General features: G+C 39.3%; 1 protein-coding gene across 4 annotated transcripts in view; it reads left to right on the top strand.

Annotated features, from left to right (window-relative positions):
• The window catches only part of jak1 (Janus kinase 1), a 43583-nt gene that overhangs the window by 7490 nt on the left and 21382 nt on the right, over nt 1–14711 (top strand). For all 4 annotated transcript variants that reach the window (XM_078258535.1, XM_078258536.1, XM_078258533.1 and 1 more), the window contains 8 exons: nt 130–253; nt 7473–7626; nt 9650–9807; nt 10114–10382; nt 10992–11107; nt 11767–11949; nt 13093–13250; nt 13451–13565. In XM_078258535.1, coding sequence (XP_078114661.1) covers nt 130–253; nt 7473–7626; nt 9650–9807; nt 10114–10382; nt 10992–11107; nt 11767–11949; nt 13093–13250; nt 13451–13565 — 1277 coding nt within the window. The remainder of the gene's footprint in view (nt 1–129; nt 254–7472; nt 7627–9649; nt 9808–10113; nt 10383–10991; nt 11108–11766; nt 11950–13092; nt 13251–13450; nt 13566–14711) is intronic.

Genomic DNA, 14711 nt, shown 5'->3' with positions numbered 1-14711 from the left:
ATTAGCAGATTGTTTGCTGTTGCTCCTAACTCCTCTCTTTGGACAGAGGCCTGTGTGTCAGCCTCAACTCCAATGCAACAATTGGTCTGAATATTGATCTTTATTCCTCTTTTCTCTTTCCCTTCTCAGCAATCTCTCCCTTGTGCCATAACCTATTTGCCCTCTACGATGACACAACTGACATGTGGTACCCCCCCAACTATGAGTTCAAGATCACAGATGAAACCAGTGTCAAGTTGCACTATCGCATGAGGTAAGACTACGTTGGAGTTTTATAGCTGCCATTTATCTCCATAAAGCAGTTTCTTGAATTGAAACAAGTTTTTAGCTAACCACTTCAATTGTAGTATAGTCTTAAGTGGAAGATAGTGGAAGTATTATTTAATACAATTTTAAAGACTTTAGTGGAACGCCTACCTCAGGAAAAAGCTACCTTGTTCGGACTTCTGATACTGAGGCACCTTGCAGGCAAAGACAGGAACTTTGGTATGCTGACTACTGACTTATAAAACTGGTTCCTGGAATGTGGAAAGTTTCTTTCCTGGGGGGAGGAGTTGGAGCAATACCAAACAAACCATGTGTCATAGCGAACCAGCCTGCAGGCCACCCCTTAAGCAGATATAGTTGAGTTCATTTTTAGGCTCTGGAGCCAATCTCCTGGATAGGGACAGATCTGTTTTGTTGTCTGAAATTTTCCAGGATGAGAGGACCCATTGGGGAGCGTGAGAAAGCCCTTTAGGTGCATGTGTGCTTCTTTTCCCAAACAAGAAGAGTGCAGCAGAAAGGAAGGCTTTAACTGTCAATTTAGAGTATCTGGCTTTTTGTTGTCTCAGGGTCGGTTACTGGAGAGGGTACCTTCTGAGGACACTATAGTTCTGCCATGGAACTTAAATGGTCATGTGGAGGACGGCAAAAAAATTAGGAAGGGAGTGCTTGAGAGAAACAGTCTGCCTAATATGGAGTTTTTGGTTTGGTGATCTCAGGATTGCATCCCTGCTTCTTGCAGAGATAATTATGTAGTTCTGTGACCGCCAGTGCACACTGGAGTGGTTTGAACACAAACTGGGATGAGAGCCAAGACCTCCAAGTCAGAGGCCATGATACTCTATCAGAAAACTGTGTTCTCCCTTCGAAGTGAGTGCAAGGTGCTGCCTTGTGTGACAGAGTTCAAATATAACATGGTATGTGAGTTCAACAAGTAGATTTATTAATAATAATAATAATAATAATACATTTTATTTAAAGGCGCCTTTCTTGGCACTCAAGGACACCGTACAGGGATACATAAGACATTTAAAAACAGCAAAAAATAAAGAATACAACAACAATAACAACAACAACAACAACAACAGAAAGAGGTAGAGCAATTGACATCAAGTGGAACCGGCAGTTTTAAACAGATGTGTTTTGATTTATGTACCAAGCTGGTAGTGATGAGGGAGCCTGTTCTTAAAGCAAAACCTTTTACTTACCAGACGATCTACATATCAACCCTCCATGTTTGGTCCAGGAGGTCTGGGTAGTGAGCCAGAGAAGAGATCTGGGATTCAAGTGGTTGAAATGTGTTTGCTTGAAGTGCTGTTCCTCCATATTGAAATGATCCAATTTGGATCAGGATGCTTCCATTGGGCCTCCCTCTGGGCTGTGTCCAAATTGGAGGAGACTGTGTGACTGACTGTGAATACACTAGAGGTATGACATATCCTACAACCCTGGTAATGCTGCCGAAGTCCCCAGAATGAGTTGAAAGACATGGCAAGGTAGATGCCAGAGCTACTTTGTTTATCCTGCTGCCATCATGATCATGTGCCACGACAAAAATTGGTGGAAAATGAATGGAACATAGTGAGTGTTGTATATATTTAGTCTAGAAAGTAATTGTCTATTTCTGAGTATACTTAAAAATGTGTTGCAAGCAGAATCAACTACACCTTAACACTTTCGAAATATTGTAAACAACTTAAGCTATCATTCTTTATATGGGTCCAGTGTTTCCCCTACAATTGTACAGGACTGGCAGGCTGCCAGGCCATGGGAATCCCCACCAGGCCAGAATATATATATATATATATATATATATATCTGTTTTGTTTCCCCTATATTCATTCTGCAGCGCCACACTGCCGGGAGTCCATGAACGTGGCAACTGTCTGTGGCTAGTTCATGTCTGTAACAGCAGGACAGTCAAGTGTGTTATCTGAACTGCCAAAATCAGTTGAACAGGTGTGAAGATAACTTTGTCGGTAGCCTAACGGTTACAGAAAGACTCAATAGTGAACAATGTGCTAACAGGCTGACGGATTCTGCGTTTTTGTGTTTGTAGCTGAGCTGGACCAGAGAATATTCAGTTAAAACAGATCGGTGATGCTGTTTTGCCCTCATTGTTCTCTGTGAAGTTTGCTGGAAGTATTGTAATGTAGCGTTTTATGTGGAGTGAGCACTGCGCTGGACTCTGCCTTTTTAAATGCTATATTGCTTGTATGGAAATAACAAGAGTAACAGGCGAAACCAGCAATGAAATGAGTAAAACAAAGTCATTACTGCATTTTGTAACCTTGTTAAGAAAGGTACTATGCGGGGCGACGTCTAGCTCACGTAGTAGAGTGTGCGCTCCATGTAGGTTGAGCCCTTGGCAGCGGCTCAGGTTTGAATCCGACCTGTGGCCTTTTGCTGGGCGTCATCCCCTCTCCACCCTTTCCTGTCTATCTGCACTAATACAACTACTACACTCTAATACAAATAAAAATCCCCAAAAATAATCTTTAAAAAAATAAAGGTACTATGTATATAAAGATTATTATTATTATACTTATTACTACTATAACTGTCAGCTTTAAAGGTTGTATATTACATTAAGACGTGACAGACGTAGTATTGCTATCTTGAGGCAGCGGAAAAACCTGGTTTAAAGTCAATAACACAGCATTTCATTGTTATTTTAACAGCGCATTAGTAAAATGCGCCTAGGCTCGTGCACAGCACGCGCACACTATGCTTGTTACACACACAGGGTAACAGCACACAAACATGCAAAATATAAAAATATTACAATGTGAAATAGTATTATGATATGATCTGCTCGCGTGCTTTCACTTCACACACAAGCAGATCAGTTTCTTCTCCTGAAAATCTCTCCTTCCTATTTAGCAAATCCGCGATCATAATAGTAATGCGCCAATGTACAAACGTGCCTGGCTTTTAAAGGAAATGGGAGATGACACCGATTGGTTTATTGCATGTTACGCCCAAAACACACCTATGATTAATTAAGACACTACAACCCTTTTTTCCGCCGTTAAACTAGCAAACGGGCATTCGTACAAGCCCTTAACGCACCTGCGCCAGGCACTACACGCAGTGCGCTTAGATTGTTAAAATAGGGCCCTTTCACTTTTCTGTGCCATCAGAGGAATCTGGAGTGCATATCACTAACGTGCGTACCATTTCATAAAACCATAAAATCCTTGGCATTATCTGAAAACACTCAGTGAATGTTGTGGGTGTGTGTTATAAATCAGCAGTACTTTAGCTCTGGTCATATCATATTGTGGCAAATGGCACTAGGTGGCTTGGCAAGATGTTTCCACAGGCTTGTTGGATCTTGTTTCTCATTTTGGAATTATAAGATGAAAGACAAGAGAAAACTGCCAAGGCAGTGAGTCTCTGACTTCTTACAACTTTACAACAAGTAATGCAAAAAGTGGAGTAGAACTTGATACTTGACCCAATAAGAGACATAATTGCTCATTTTACCCTGGTGTTGAGGAAAAAAAAAAAGTTTTTATAAGAGTTGTGACAAGTCCGGAGAGAGAGTTGTAATGAGACACACCAGCAATGTCATATTTGTGTCTGACTGGATTCATTTGAAGAGAGTTAAGTCCCTCTGAAGGGAATCCATTTGACAAGTTAGGTAGCATTTCACGAAGAGGAAAATAAAAACATTACTGTGGTGTCAATTGCACTTCCTCTTTCTCTGTGCTCTGCTTTAACAGTAGCTAGTGGAGCCTAACTGTGGTGTGTGCTGTTTATTTGTGTGTGCTTTGTGTGTACATGCGTGCAATGTTTTTTACTGCAGCCTGCTTTGCATTCTTTAGTGCAGTCTGCCAAACAAGCAGGGCATTTTGGTCAAGTCTGGCATAAACAAATGTTAAACACACACGCACAGGGATTAGAAGTATGGACAGGTCTATACGCCTACACTTAGGCACAGCATTGTTTAAAGCTGAATGCTATTGTCAGCAGCATGCTAATGTGCTTACAATGGCAATGCATCATGCTGATATTTAGCAGGTATAATGTTTACCTTGTTGAATATCTTATTTTAGTGTGCTAGCATGAACATTTGCTAAATTGAACTAAACACAAAACACAACTGAGGCTGATTGGAATGTCATTAAAGGGGTACATTCGGCCAGTTCTGTGTTATCTTTACTGTATGTGGATAGTGTTTAGATGAACGTTGTTTGGTGTCCCTTCATGGCGCCAGAGCAGGAGCGGAGGTCTGCCGAGATCCGCAGGATGACGCAAAACGCGTCGTTAATGGCGTTTTTCCACTGCTAGTACCAGCTCTACTCAGCTTGGCTTGGCTCGACTCGGCCGCAGTGCCCCGTCCTCCTTTTTCCATTGAAGATTTAGTACCGCCTCATGCGTGAGGCGAGCTTGGCTGGTCGCCATAGCGGCGCCGCAGTAAACTGCCGTGACCTAACGCATCACACACATAACGTTGAAGGTGTGTTGTTATTGCCACAACCAGAAGACACATTTTGTCTCAAATGAAGCTGGAGCAAAAAAAACACAGCTGGCTAAACTATTTAAAAATGGCAGGTTTATTCAGGACACTCCCGTCTGTCGCTTTCACGTCACCTTTTGGTATCGCCTCAGCTCGCTTGGAACCTCGACGGAGGTGACACTAAAAAAAGTACCTGTTAGCTGGTACCAGTGACTTTTTTTCGTAATGGAAAACCAAAAAAGGCGAGTAGAGGCAGGTCGAGCAGGTACCATGTAATGGAAAAACGCCATTAGTGTCATCCGAAGGATCTCAGCAGACCTCAGTAACGCGTTCCGTGTCCTAATGGACAACATAGCCTTCCCCATTCAGGGCACTCAGTCACTGAAGGAGCTGCCAAGTGCTGCCCAGTGCTGGCTTGTTGTAATACTTCAAATTACCCCGCTGTGGGACTAATAAAGGAATATCTTATCTTAAAAATCCTCTGGGGGACCATGAATGCCTGTACAAAATTGTAATGGCAATCCATCCTATCGTTGTTGAAATATATGAGTACCAAGAGCTTATGGGTAACTTTGTTGTCCCAAAAAGCTATTGGCTTTTGTGTGAAGTTAGAATGTTTTCCCTGTGTCCTCTATGGGCTTCTGCCCACAGCCAGCACTGTCTTAAAGAGTCCAACCTGTATCAAAAAGCGTCATATTTTCAGGACCTTGCTGAATGTTTCTCTCTGGCCAATAGAATGTCAGCAGTCCCCCATCAGTATTAATGTTTATTGCTGGTTTTATTTATGTGTACCTATTTGCATTAGAGGTTTGAATCTTCACTGATCTCCTGATTCGATTACGATTATCATGTCAGCGATTCAATTCGATATCTCGATGCATCACGATGCGTCAAATACATTTTTCTATTAAAGCCATATAGGATATTTAATTCATAGCTTTTCAAGCTTTAAAAACAAAACATTCTGCAGTGCTCTAATACTAAATAAATTGGATACATAAAACTACAGCACTGAGCACATGGCACTTCCTGAATGTGCAAAACATAACAGAATATGTAAACAGAAATATTGTTAGGCCTACATTCAATTTTAAACAGAAATAATCGATTATGGCCCGGCCGATTATCGATGCAGCATCATCCATGTCCACGATTCCATGCATTGTTTATTTGATTAATTTCAACACCTCTAATTTGCATGCTTTTCAAATGTTCTCCTCATTTCTGTGTTATTGTTTTACTGCGCAGTTCCCCATGTCTGCTATTGGTCTTGAAAGGATATAGACAGACGTCTATGACACTGAACAGTCAGAGATGATATATATCCTCTGAACAGCAAAGACTCGCTGAAAAATTGCAACATTTCAGAGAAAACAGGAAAACAGGGCAACATGTTGCCCAGCACTGACATTCTTACTGGCTGGGTGATCTTTGCATGAAAAGTAAAAGTGGAGATGACAACATTAGGAAAAATGGGCATGGGCAATTGTTAGTCATGGACATTTCTTTTACACTTTAATTGCTGCACATAATGCAGGTGTCTATAGAGCATATCCTGTTGTGTTGTTTCTCTGTGCACAGACAAAGCTAATGTATGAATAAGGTCATTGTTACACTACTCTATTGATCTATCTATTGATTTCACTCTTTTATCTTCACTGCTTCAGACTAGAGATGCACCGATTACAACTTTCTAGGCCGATTTCCGATTTTCTTTGAGTTAAGCCAGCCGATACCGATTTTAGCCGATTCCGATTTCATTTTTTCTAACCTCTTTACAGCACACACAAATATTTATTTTCTATCTTTTCTTTAATAGAACATTTTGCACAGAACAAATTTTGAACCGATAATGGATCACTATAAAATAGAACTATATAAAATTCACACACATCTAAAGTGCAATGTTAGAACCATTTCCTTCTTTTCACATCCAATATCCAACTAAAAAAATGTGATTTTGGTTTTTGGTGTCGTCCCTCCACGCCCTACCTTTTCCTTGCAGGTGTTGCATATTGCAAACTTGTTATCTTCTGCACACACGCTGAAGAGTTAATTCACGAGGTTCCCTACATGTGTGAGAATAGCACGGACACGCGCTTCACACCGCGGAAAAGTTGAGAGAAAGGAAAAAGAGACTGTGCTGTTGCGTCCGTGTGTGCGTACGTCCTTGAGAACTGTAACACGTATAACTTATGTTGTCAGTTAATTGTAGCATTGACCGGCATGAAATCGGCATATGTCAGACTGATCTGCCGGTCGCCGGTCATGGCCGAGCATGTGAAAATCGCCCAATTCCGGTCACCGGCCGGTTTATCGGTGCATCTCTACTTCAGACTCTTATGAACCTTTTGTTTAGTGTATACCCATAGTTCAGCAGCATACATATAATGATCCAGAGTTCAGCTCAACTTTTCATTTTGAAATTCCACCGCTTGCAGGCATCTCTATTAAGGCCAAAATCCTAACAATGCAAACTTAAGGCTTACCTTGTTATTTATAGAACTAGCATCCTCCTTCCCTTTAGGGAATGATTTATAAAAACCTGCTCGTAAGTTTCTGGACATGTGAGATCTAATTCAATACAATAGGTTTCTGGAATGCATTGGACATAGCCATACCTGTACCCATGTTACCTTGTAATGCCACTGTAAGTTATTTTTCAAAGCCATGTATTCTTTCTTGCATGCACACGCCTGTATTCATTCTGTTAACTTTGTTTTCTTTGTCTCTCTCCTGTCAGGTTTTATTTCAGAAACTGGCATGGCACCACTGAAGGAGAGTCTCCAGTTTGGAGACACTGCATCAGTAAACTCAAAGGAGGACTTAGCCCACAGAAAACACCAGAAGGAACTCCCCTATTGGATGCTGCCTCTCTCGACTACCTGTTTGCCCAGGTGGAGAAAAAAAAATCAATTAGTAGTGTTTTACTAATGATAGAATTTACTCTCTCTCATTGTTGCTCAAGTGTGTGTGTGTGTGTGTGTGTGTGTGTGTGTGTGTGTATATATATATATATATATATTTCTGTGTACCTATTTGCATTAGAGGTGTGAATCTTCACTGATCTTTCGATTCGATTACGATTATCATGTCTTCGATTCGATATCTCGATGCATCACAATGCGTCAAATACATTTTTTCTATTAAAGCCATATAGGATATTTAATTCATAGCTTTTCAAGCTTAAAAAACAAAACATTCTGCAGTGCTCTAATACTAAATAAATTGGATACATAAAACTACAGCACTGAGCACATGGCACTTCCTGAATGTGCAAAACATAACAGAATATGTAAACAGAAATATTGTTAGGCCTACATTCAATTTTAAACAGAAATAATCGATTATGGCCTGACCGATTATCTAATCGGCCCTAATATATATATATATATATATACATATATGTATATATATATACATATATATATATATATATATATATATATATATATTAGGGCTATCAATCGATTAAAAAATTTAATCTAATTAATTACATACTCTGTGATTAATTAATCGAAATTAATCGCATACATAATTAACGGTGCCTGAACCGATACTTTTTAAGAAAGTAAAAAAAGAAAAGAAAAAATTGTTGGTGACATTAAAGAACGGCTTGTTTATTGCTAAGGCCATATGGTCAAAATTAAATGATTTAATAATAATGTATAACAAAACAATAACTTATTTCACTAGTAAATTGCTGTTGAACGACAAAAACAACCACCAGATGGGAAATGGACATTTACAATAACTTCAAATGCACCACGAGGCTGTAGTTTACCAGTTTCATTGAACGCACCGTCTGTGTTGTTTCTCCGACGGAAGCTGCAGATTGTTACATCCGGTGTTGAATCCTCTACAGTAAAACGCAGTCAAACTTTACACCGTTTACCGTTAGCTGTCAGCATTTTAACCATGTTTAATCCAGCTACTAGCTAGCGGTAGGCTAACGTTAGCGGCTGTTGAGTATAGTGTTAACTAGCGTCACATGCAGCGGGGTTTGTGTTTCCTGTAACGTCTGTTTCAGAGCATCAGAGAGAAGCGCAGACATATCAGATTTCGGTAGCCAGGGTTGGCAGGAAGAAGATTTTTACAAGTAAATGTTCCAATCAATGATCCAGGCAGCACATTCTCGTCTCCCTTCTTCATTTTACAGTCCAATGGTCTAGATTGGTCTAGTCCGTTTGGCTAGAACGGCTCCGGGTCAAACCTCAATATGGAATGGATTAATTTTTTTTAACGTGTTATTTTTTCTCAGATTAATTAATCGAAATTAACGCGTTATTTTGACAGCCCTAATATAAATATATATAAATATATATATATATATATATATATATATATATATATATATATATATATATATATATATATATATATATATATACACACACACACACACACACACACAGAACAGCTAAAAAGATTAGACTCCACCAAAAACATTTTCTTAAATTTGTATTTGTTATTTCCTTCTTTGAAAGTACATGTGAACGCAACCACATTTCACAGTTGAGTTTCAAAACATCAAGAGCTAGGAGGAAATGTAACTCTAGTAGGAAGTGCAGCTTTAAGGTCAGCATTAGACATCACCCCTTTAGTGTAATATAGAGCCACTGTCATTTAAATTTGTTATAACTTACCAGTAATTGATGTTTCCAAACAACAAACAAAAAAACCTAATTTTCAGTTGTCCAAAATATAAGAAATCCCTCTGAATTTCCTGTAAATAAGGCAGTCTGCTTCTTCGTTTTATTTGGTCATCTTGACAGGATGTGTGTGCCACGTAACAAACCAAATCACACAGAATATCTTACAATTTCCAATGTTCTAGAGTTCTTTTTAGGCTTTTACATTTTAATATGCTTTTAGTGTGTCTCTATGTAAAATATAAATATATGTATGTTTGTTGTGCAGGGCCAGCATGACTTTCAGACAGGCGTGGTTCCACTGAGGATGTCCCACTCAGAGGCCGAGCAACACGAGATAGAAAACGAATGTTTGGGCATGGCTGTGCTTGCTATCACTCACTATACCATGGATATGCCCATGCCTATTGCTTCCCATGAAACCAGGTAAAACATTTGATTTTCTAAGCAAGCCACATGCACACGTTGCCCAAAAAATTGGATTGCATTCGTTTTAAAATATGATAATACCATAAATCAAGTTTAGAGAGCCTGTAGACAAACAAAAGCAGTTGTAAATACCACATTAAGTAACTTAAGCACTAATTGATGGCTACTGTTTAATCCATAGTTTCTGAGAAGTCACACATTATTTTTTCGTACCTTTAAAACACTTGTACAAAGCATAGGAAGTAAATGCTGAGAGAAATTGTTCATAAATTCCCATCTGTCTTTCTATCTTAATCCCATTAGCTACAAACGTTTCATCCCAGAGTCGCTGAACCGCAACATTAAGCAGCGCAACTTCCTGACACGCATCCGCATCAACAACGTCTTTAAGAAATTCCTCAGTGAGTTCAACCGCCGCACAATGAAGGACAGCAACATCACGCTGTACGACCTGAAGATCAAGTACCTGGCCACACTGGAGGGCCTGACCAGCGGCCTGGGCAGCGAGCTGCATGAGCCCATCTCGCTCAGTGTAACGCAGGAAGGGGATGTCTACAATGGAGGTTACTGTGGTAAGATTTCAGGAAGATGAGGAGGGGATGGTAATGATATAAAGTTCTCAGCACAGTCCCAGATTTGTGGCGTGCAACAGCTCAGTGTGGATTTTTGTTTGAGACGTAGTTTTACTAGAATTACAGGAGATCATAGATAACTAAGAAAGAGAACTATTTGTTTACCAAGATAATCCTGTGGGATTTGATGTAATAACGATAGAGAAAAAACTACTGTAGAGAGAGAAAATGAAAGTTTTATTGTTGTTATTATTATTATTATTATTATTAAAACTGTGAAGCATGATGAGACAAAATATAGTTGTTATTCTACAACAAAACTGATTATAATAAACATTGTTAAAGCCCTATTGTAATATTTGTATTAGCTGTATTGGATTATAGTGGTTAGGTGAAACTGTTTAGTTTGGTGTGTTTACATGGAGAGTACCTGTGGCATTCTGCCCATAGTTAAAAAAGAAAAAGAAAAGAAATCAAAATTTACCTAAAACATGGCGTGAGTTTGTGCAAATGGTGATAGATGTGTCTACAGTCTGTGTCCTATACTGTAACTGCAGCATTTAAGTATTTTGGCTGCATGTGTAACTGCTGTTTGCTTGCTGTTTCCAGGGCACATCAACCAGAGCCAAGGACAGAGCAAGAGTGAGAACATGGAGACTAATCGTGACATGGAGGTCCTGGTTACTGGTACCACTGGCATTTCCTGGAGGAAGAAGCCCTCTATAGTGAGTGAAACTGTTTTAAAAAAAAAAAAAAAGAATGGCCTCTATAACTGTCAAACGTCATAATGGAGAAATACCATTAACTCCCTATTGAGAACATATGTTTCCATATGAAGAAGTATGATTAAGGTAAAGCTAGATACGGTCACCAGAATAATCAGAGTACATTATTTTAGGTTTTAAAAAAGAAATGGCATACAAAAATGTAAAGTGTGTTAAGCTCAATATAAACTCACTAAATCAAGTCTGAAGTTCCAAGTCATAGGCATATAATAGGAATATTTTACAGAAAATAAAGTGAAGAACATTTAAAGTTAAGGTTTCTTATTTTTATGCACACAGAAGTTAAATTCAATGCAATAAAACCACTCAAGAATTGTGATACTGAGACTCTGCATTAGACACCTGTCCTATTATTTTGATGTTGACGGTCAGAATTACTTTGGAAGAGCAGTACAGTTGTCTTAATTTTGTTACAGTATTTATTATTTAGTATGAGTTACTAGTCCAAATGTGATGGTGCTGCATATTCTCTATGACAAACATTGCAAAGGTCATTGTAGTATTTTCAGATGACAATATTTTACATTATTTGAAAATACTGATGCTTTATTTCTTTCATAATTTATTTGTGTACATCTGTTTATATATCTTTAAAATAGACACCTGTGATCGCCAAAGAAAAGGGCAAGTCAAAGAAGATCAAGTTGGATGGAAAACAGAAAAATAACAAAAAGACAGAGGCAAATGACAGCTGGGTAGTGTTCTGTGACTTCCATGAGATCACACACACTGTCATCAAAGAGGCGACGGTCACCATCTACAGACAGGACAACAAGAGGATGGTGAGGCAAACAAATCAAAGAGCACTGTGTTTCATGTGGGATTGAACTCCATATTGTCACTTCGCCATCCAAATCTGTTATTAATAACCCAGCAGTAACTTCACATTTTTATTTTAGACAGTGAGTGCACATTTACAACATTTCACGGCATGGTAGTGTCACACTAAGACTGAAGCTGTAAACTGTAAATCTTTTGTTTTTTTCGACATTTTCTAAGATGTTGTTTGCAAGTATTCAAAATCATGTTTAAATATGAATTCTGAAGCCTGCTTATAATTCTAATACTAATTCATTCATTCATAATTAACACCAGCATTTACAATCATTGTTCCACAAATGTTTTCTAAAGTTTTTTGGAATACGAATTTAGTTTAGAAAGGATGTATCTAACTATAAAGCAAGGAATCTCTCTGTGTGTCTGTGAGTGTGTCTGTCCTCAAGAACCGATCTGATCTGCTTCACACTTAATGGGTGCATTGCTTGATAGTATACCCAAGATAGTGCATCGAATCGTTTTGGTGCAATTTGGACATGCGAAATTATTGTTAAACTGAATAAACGAGCATACATCACTCTGTGCAGCAGCAGCGGTGGGGCTTCAGGGCTCTGCAGACTCACCTGAGCATGTCCTAACCTAACTCAATAATAAAGTTCCGCACAGGGCTCTACTGTGTAATGTATTGAGAGGGGACCCCTATTAACTTATACCGCCAAATGGCATGTTGGTTACAGCTCACTCTCTGTCGCTCGCTAAAGTACATTCAAGAACAGACAAAGAAAGAGAGAACGGAGATGTTCCATTGTAGCAAACTCAAACATTTCAAGCATCAAGGAAGCACAGTGTCGAGTGTGAAGTTGTTTCTATGGGTGGTTCTCAAAAAAGAGTTTCAAGCAGCAACACCGGAAGGCCAAGCAATCGACCCATTTTAAACAGGCACGTGTAACGGGCACTGTGTTAGTTGTAGAAAATCTTGGTGGTCTTGCTATGGCCTCAAACCTACACATCAAAATAAATAAATTTGTGATGTGTCTTAGTACAGTCATAATGGAATGACTCATTCTCACATAGTTTTACCTGGAATACAACTTCTGCAAACATTTTTTTTTTAATCATCTCTCTCTCCCCGTCTCTTTTCTTTTCAGGAGTTGCACATGGCATCTAGGGGTGAGGCTCTGTCCTTTGCAGCCCTCGTGGATGGTTACTTCAGGCTGACAGTGGATGCCCACCACTTTCTGTGCAAAGAGGTGGCCCCTGCTTCAGTGGTTCACAACATCAACAACGGCTGCCACGGACCCATCTGGTTTGTACTGGCAGTTTTATTGGTGTAAATGTGTGTACCTATGGGCCTTTTTCCTCACAAAAACATAGCGTTACTGGACACAGACAGTCTTATCAAACAAAAAATAAACATTACAAGTCTTGTCTATAACCTAAAACATTCAATCACCATTTGATAGAACGTCATTACTGCCCTCATTCATTGTGGTTTTCCCTCCCCAGCACGGAGTATGCCATCCACAAGCTGCGTCAGGAGGGCAACAAGGAGGGTACCTACATTCTGCGCTGGAGCTGTACTGACTACCAGTACATCATCATTACTGTGGTCTGCAATGAGGTAGTTTATTCATATGGTGTTAGATGCTGTATTTCCTTATTAAGTGTTATTATTATATTATTATTAGAAGTATTTTCAGAGTACAAACAAATAGAAACATTACCACTAGTATAGCCAAAAGATTGGATACTATTGTCTCACTATTGGAGTTTAAAGTGCTCATATTATGCTCATTTTCAGGTTCATAATTGTATTTTTGCACAGAAAGTGGTGGGCATAATTGTATTTAGAGGTTGTACCAGAATAGGTTTACATGGTTTAATTTTCAAAAAACACCATATTTGTGTTGTACTACACATTGCTGCAGCTCCTTTTTTCACCCTGTGTGTTGAGCTCTCTGTTTTAGCTACCGAGTGAGGCATGGCACTTCTATTCCATCTTTGTTGGGAGTCGCACATGCGCAGTAGCTAGGTCAGCACTACAAGCCAGTCAGAAGCAGAGTATGAGGGCGTGCCACGCTAGCAGCTAGGCGATTATTATAACGTGTGTTACAAAGTGACGCACGTCCGTCACGGAAGTAAAGGCTGGACTACTATAGAGCTGCTGGAGCAGTTTGTGAACAGTGTTTTCTGTTGGAGATGATAGTTCCTTTTGGGGTGAACTTTGGGCTTTTTCACTTTGTAAACCTATAACATGCAGAAAAAGATATATAACACAATAAAGGAAAAGGAAAAAGCTAAAAAGCATAATATGAGCACTTTAAAGTAGTAACATGTAGTTTATGTGTCTGTAGCTTTAACCGAAACAGGGTTTCCCGCAGCACTTTGCAGTTTAGGCGGCCCGCCTTAACAACACACGCATGCCGCCTTAACTGAGTCTTCAAAAAAATATATATATATAATATATATATATAACTGCAAGTCGCATCAACACAGTCTGTAGGAAACAAGGTAACGGCGAGTTGTAAAGTTACCACCAATCACAACGGAAAGAGCATTTGCTGGCGGGGAGTGTAACTGTCATTTTTTCACATTTAAAGCGATAAATCGCCATTTCACCGTCGCATGTCCGGGCAGAGACGGGGTGAGTGGACTTACCAGAGCGTTGGCATACGGCAGGCAGAGAACATTTATATATGTTTCTCTGTCCTATTCTTCACATCAGTGAGGCTTTCTTCTCTTGTTTCAACGAAGTGAATACATGACG

This window comes from Sander vitreus, chromosome 9, assembly GCF_031162955.1.
Source record: "Sander vitreus isolate 19-12246 chromosome 9, sanVit1, whole genome shotgun sequence".
NCBI classification, from domain to species: Eukaryota; Metazoa; Chordata; class Actinopteri; order Perciformes; family Percidae; genus Sander; species Sander vitreus.
This window is presented reverse-complemented; position numbering and strand designations above follow the sequence as displayed.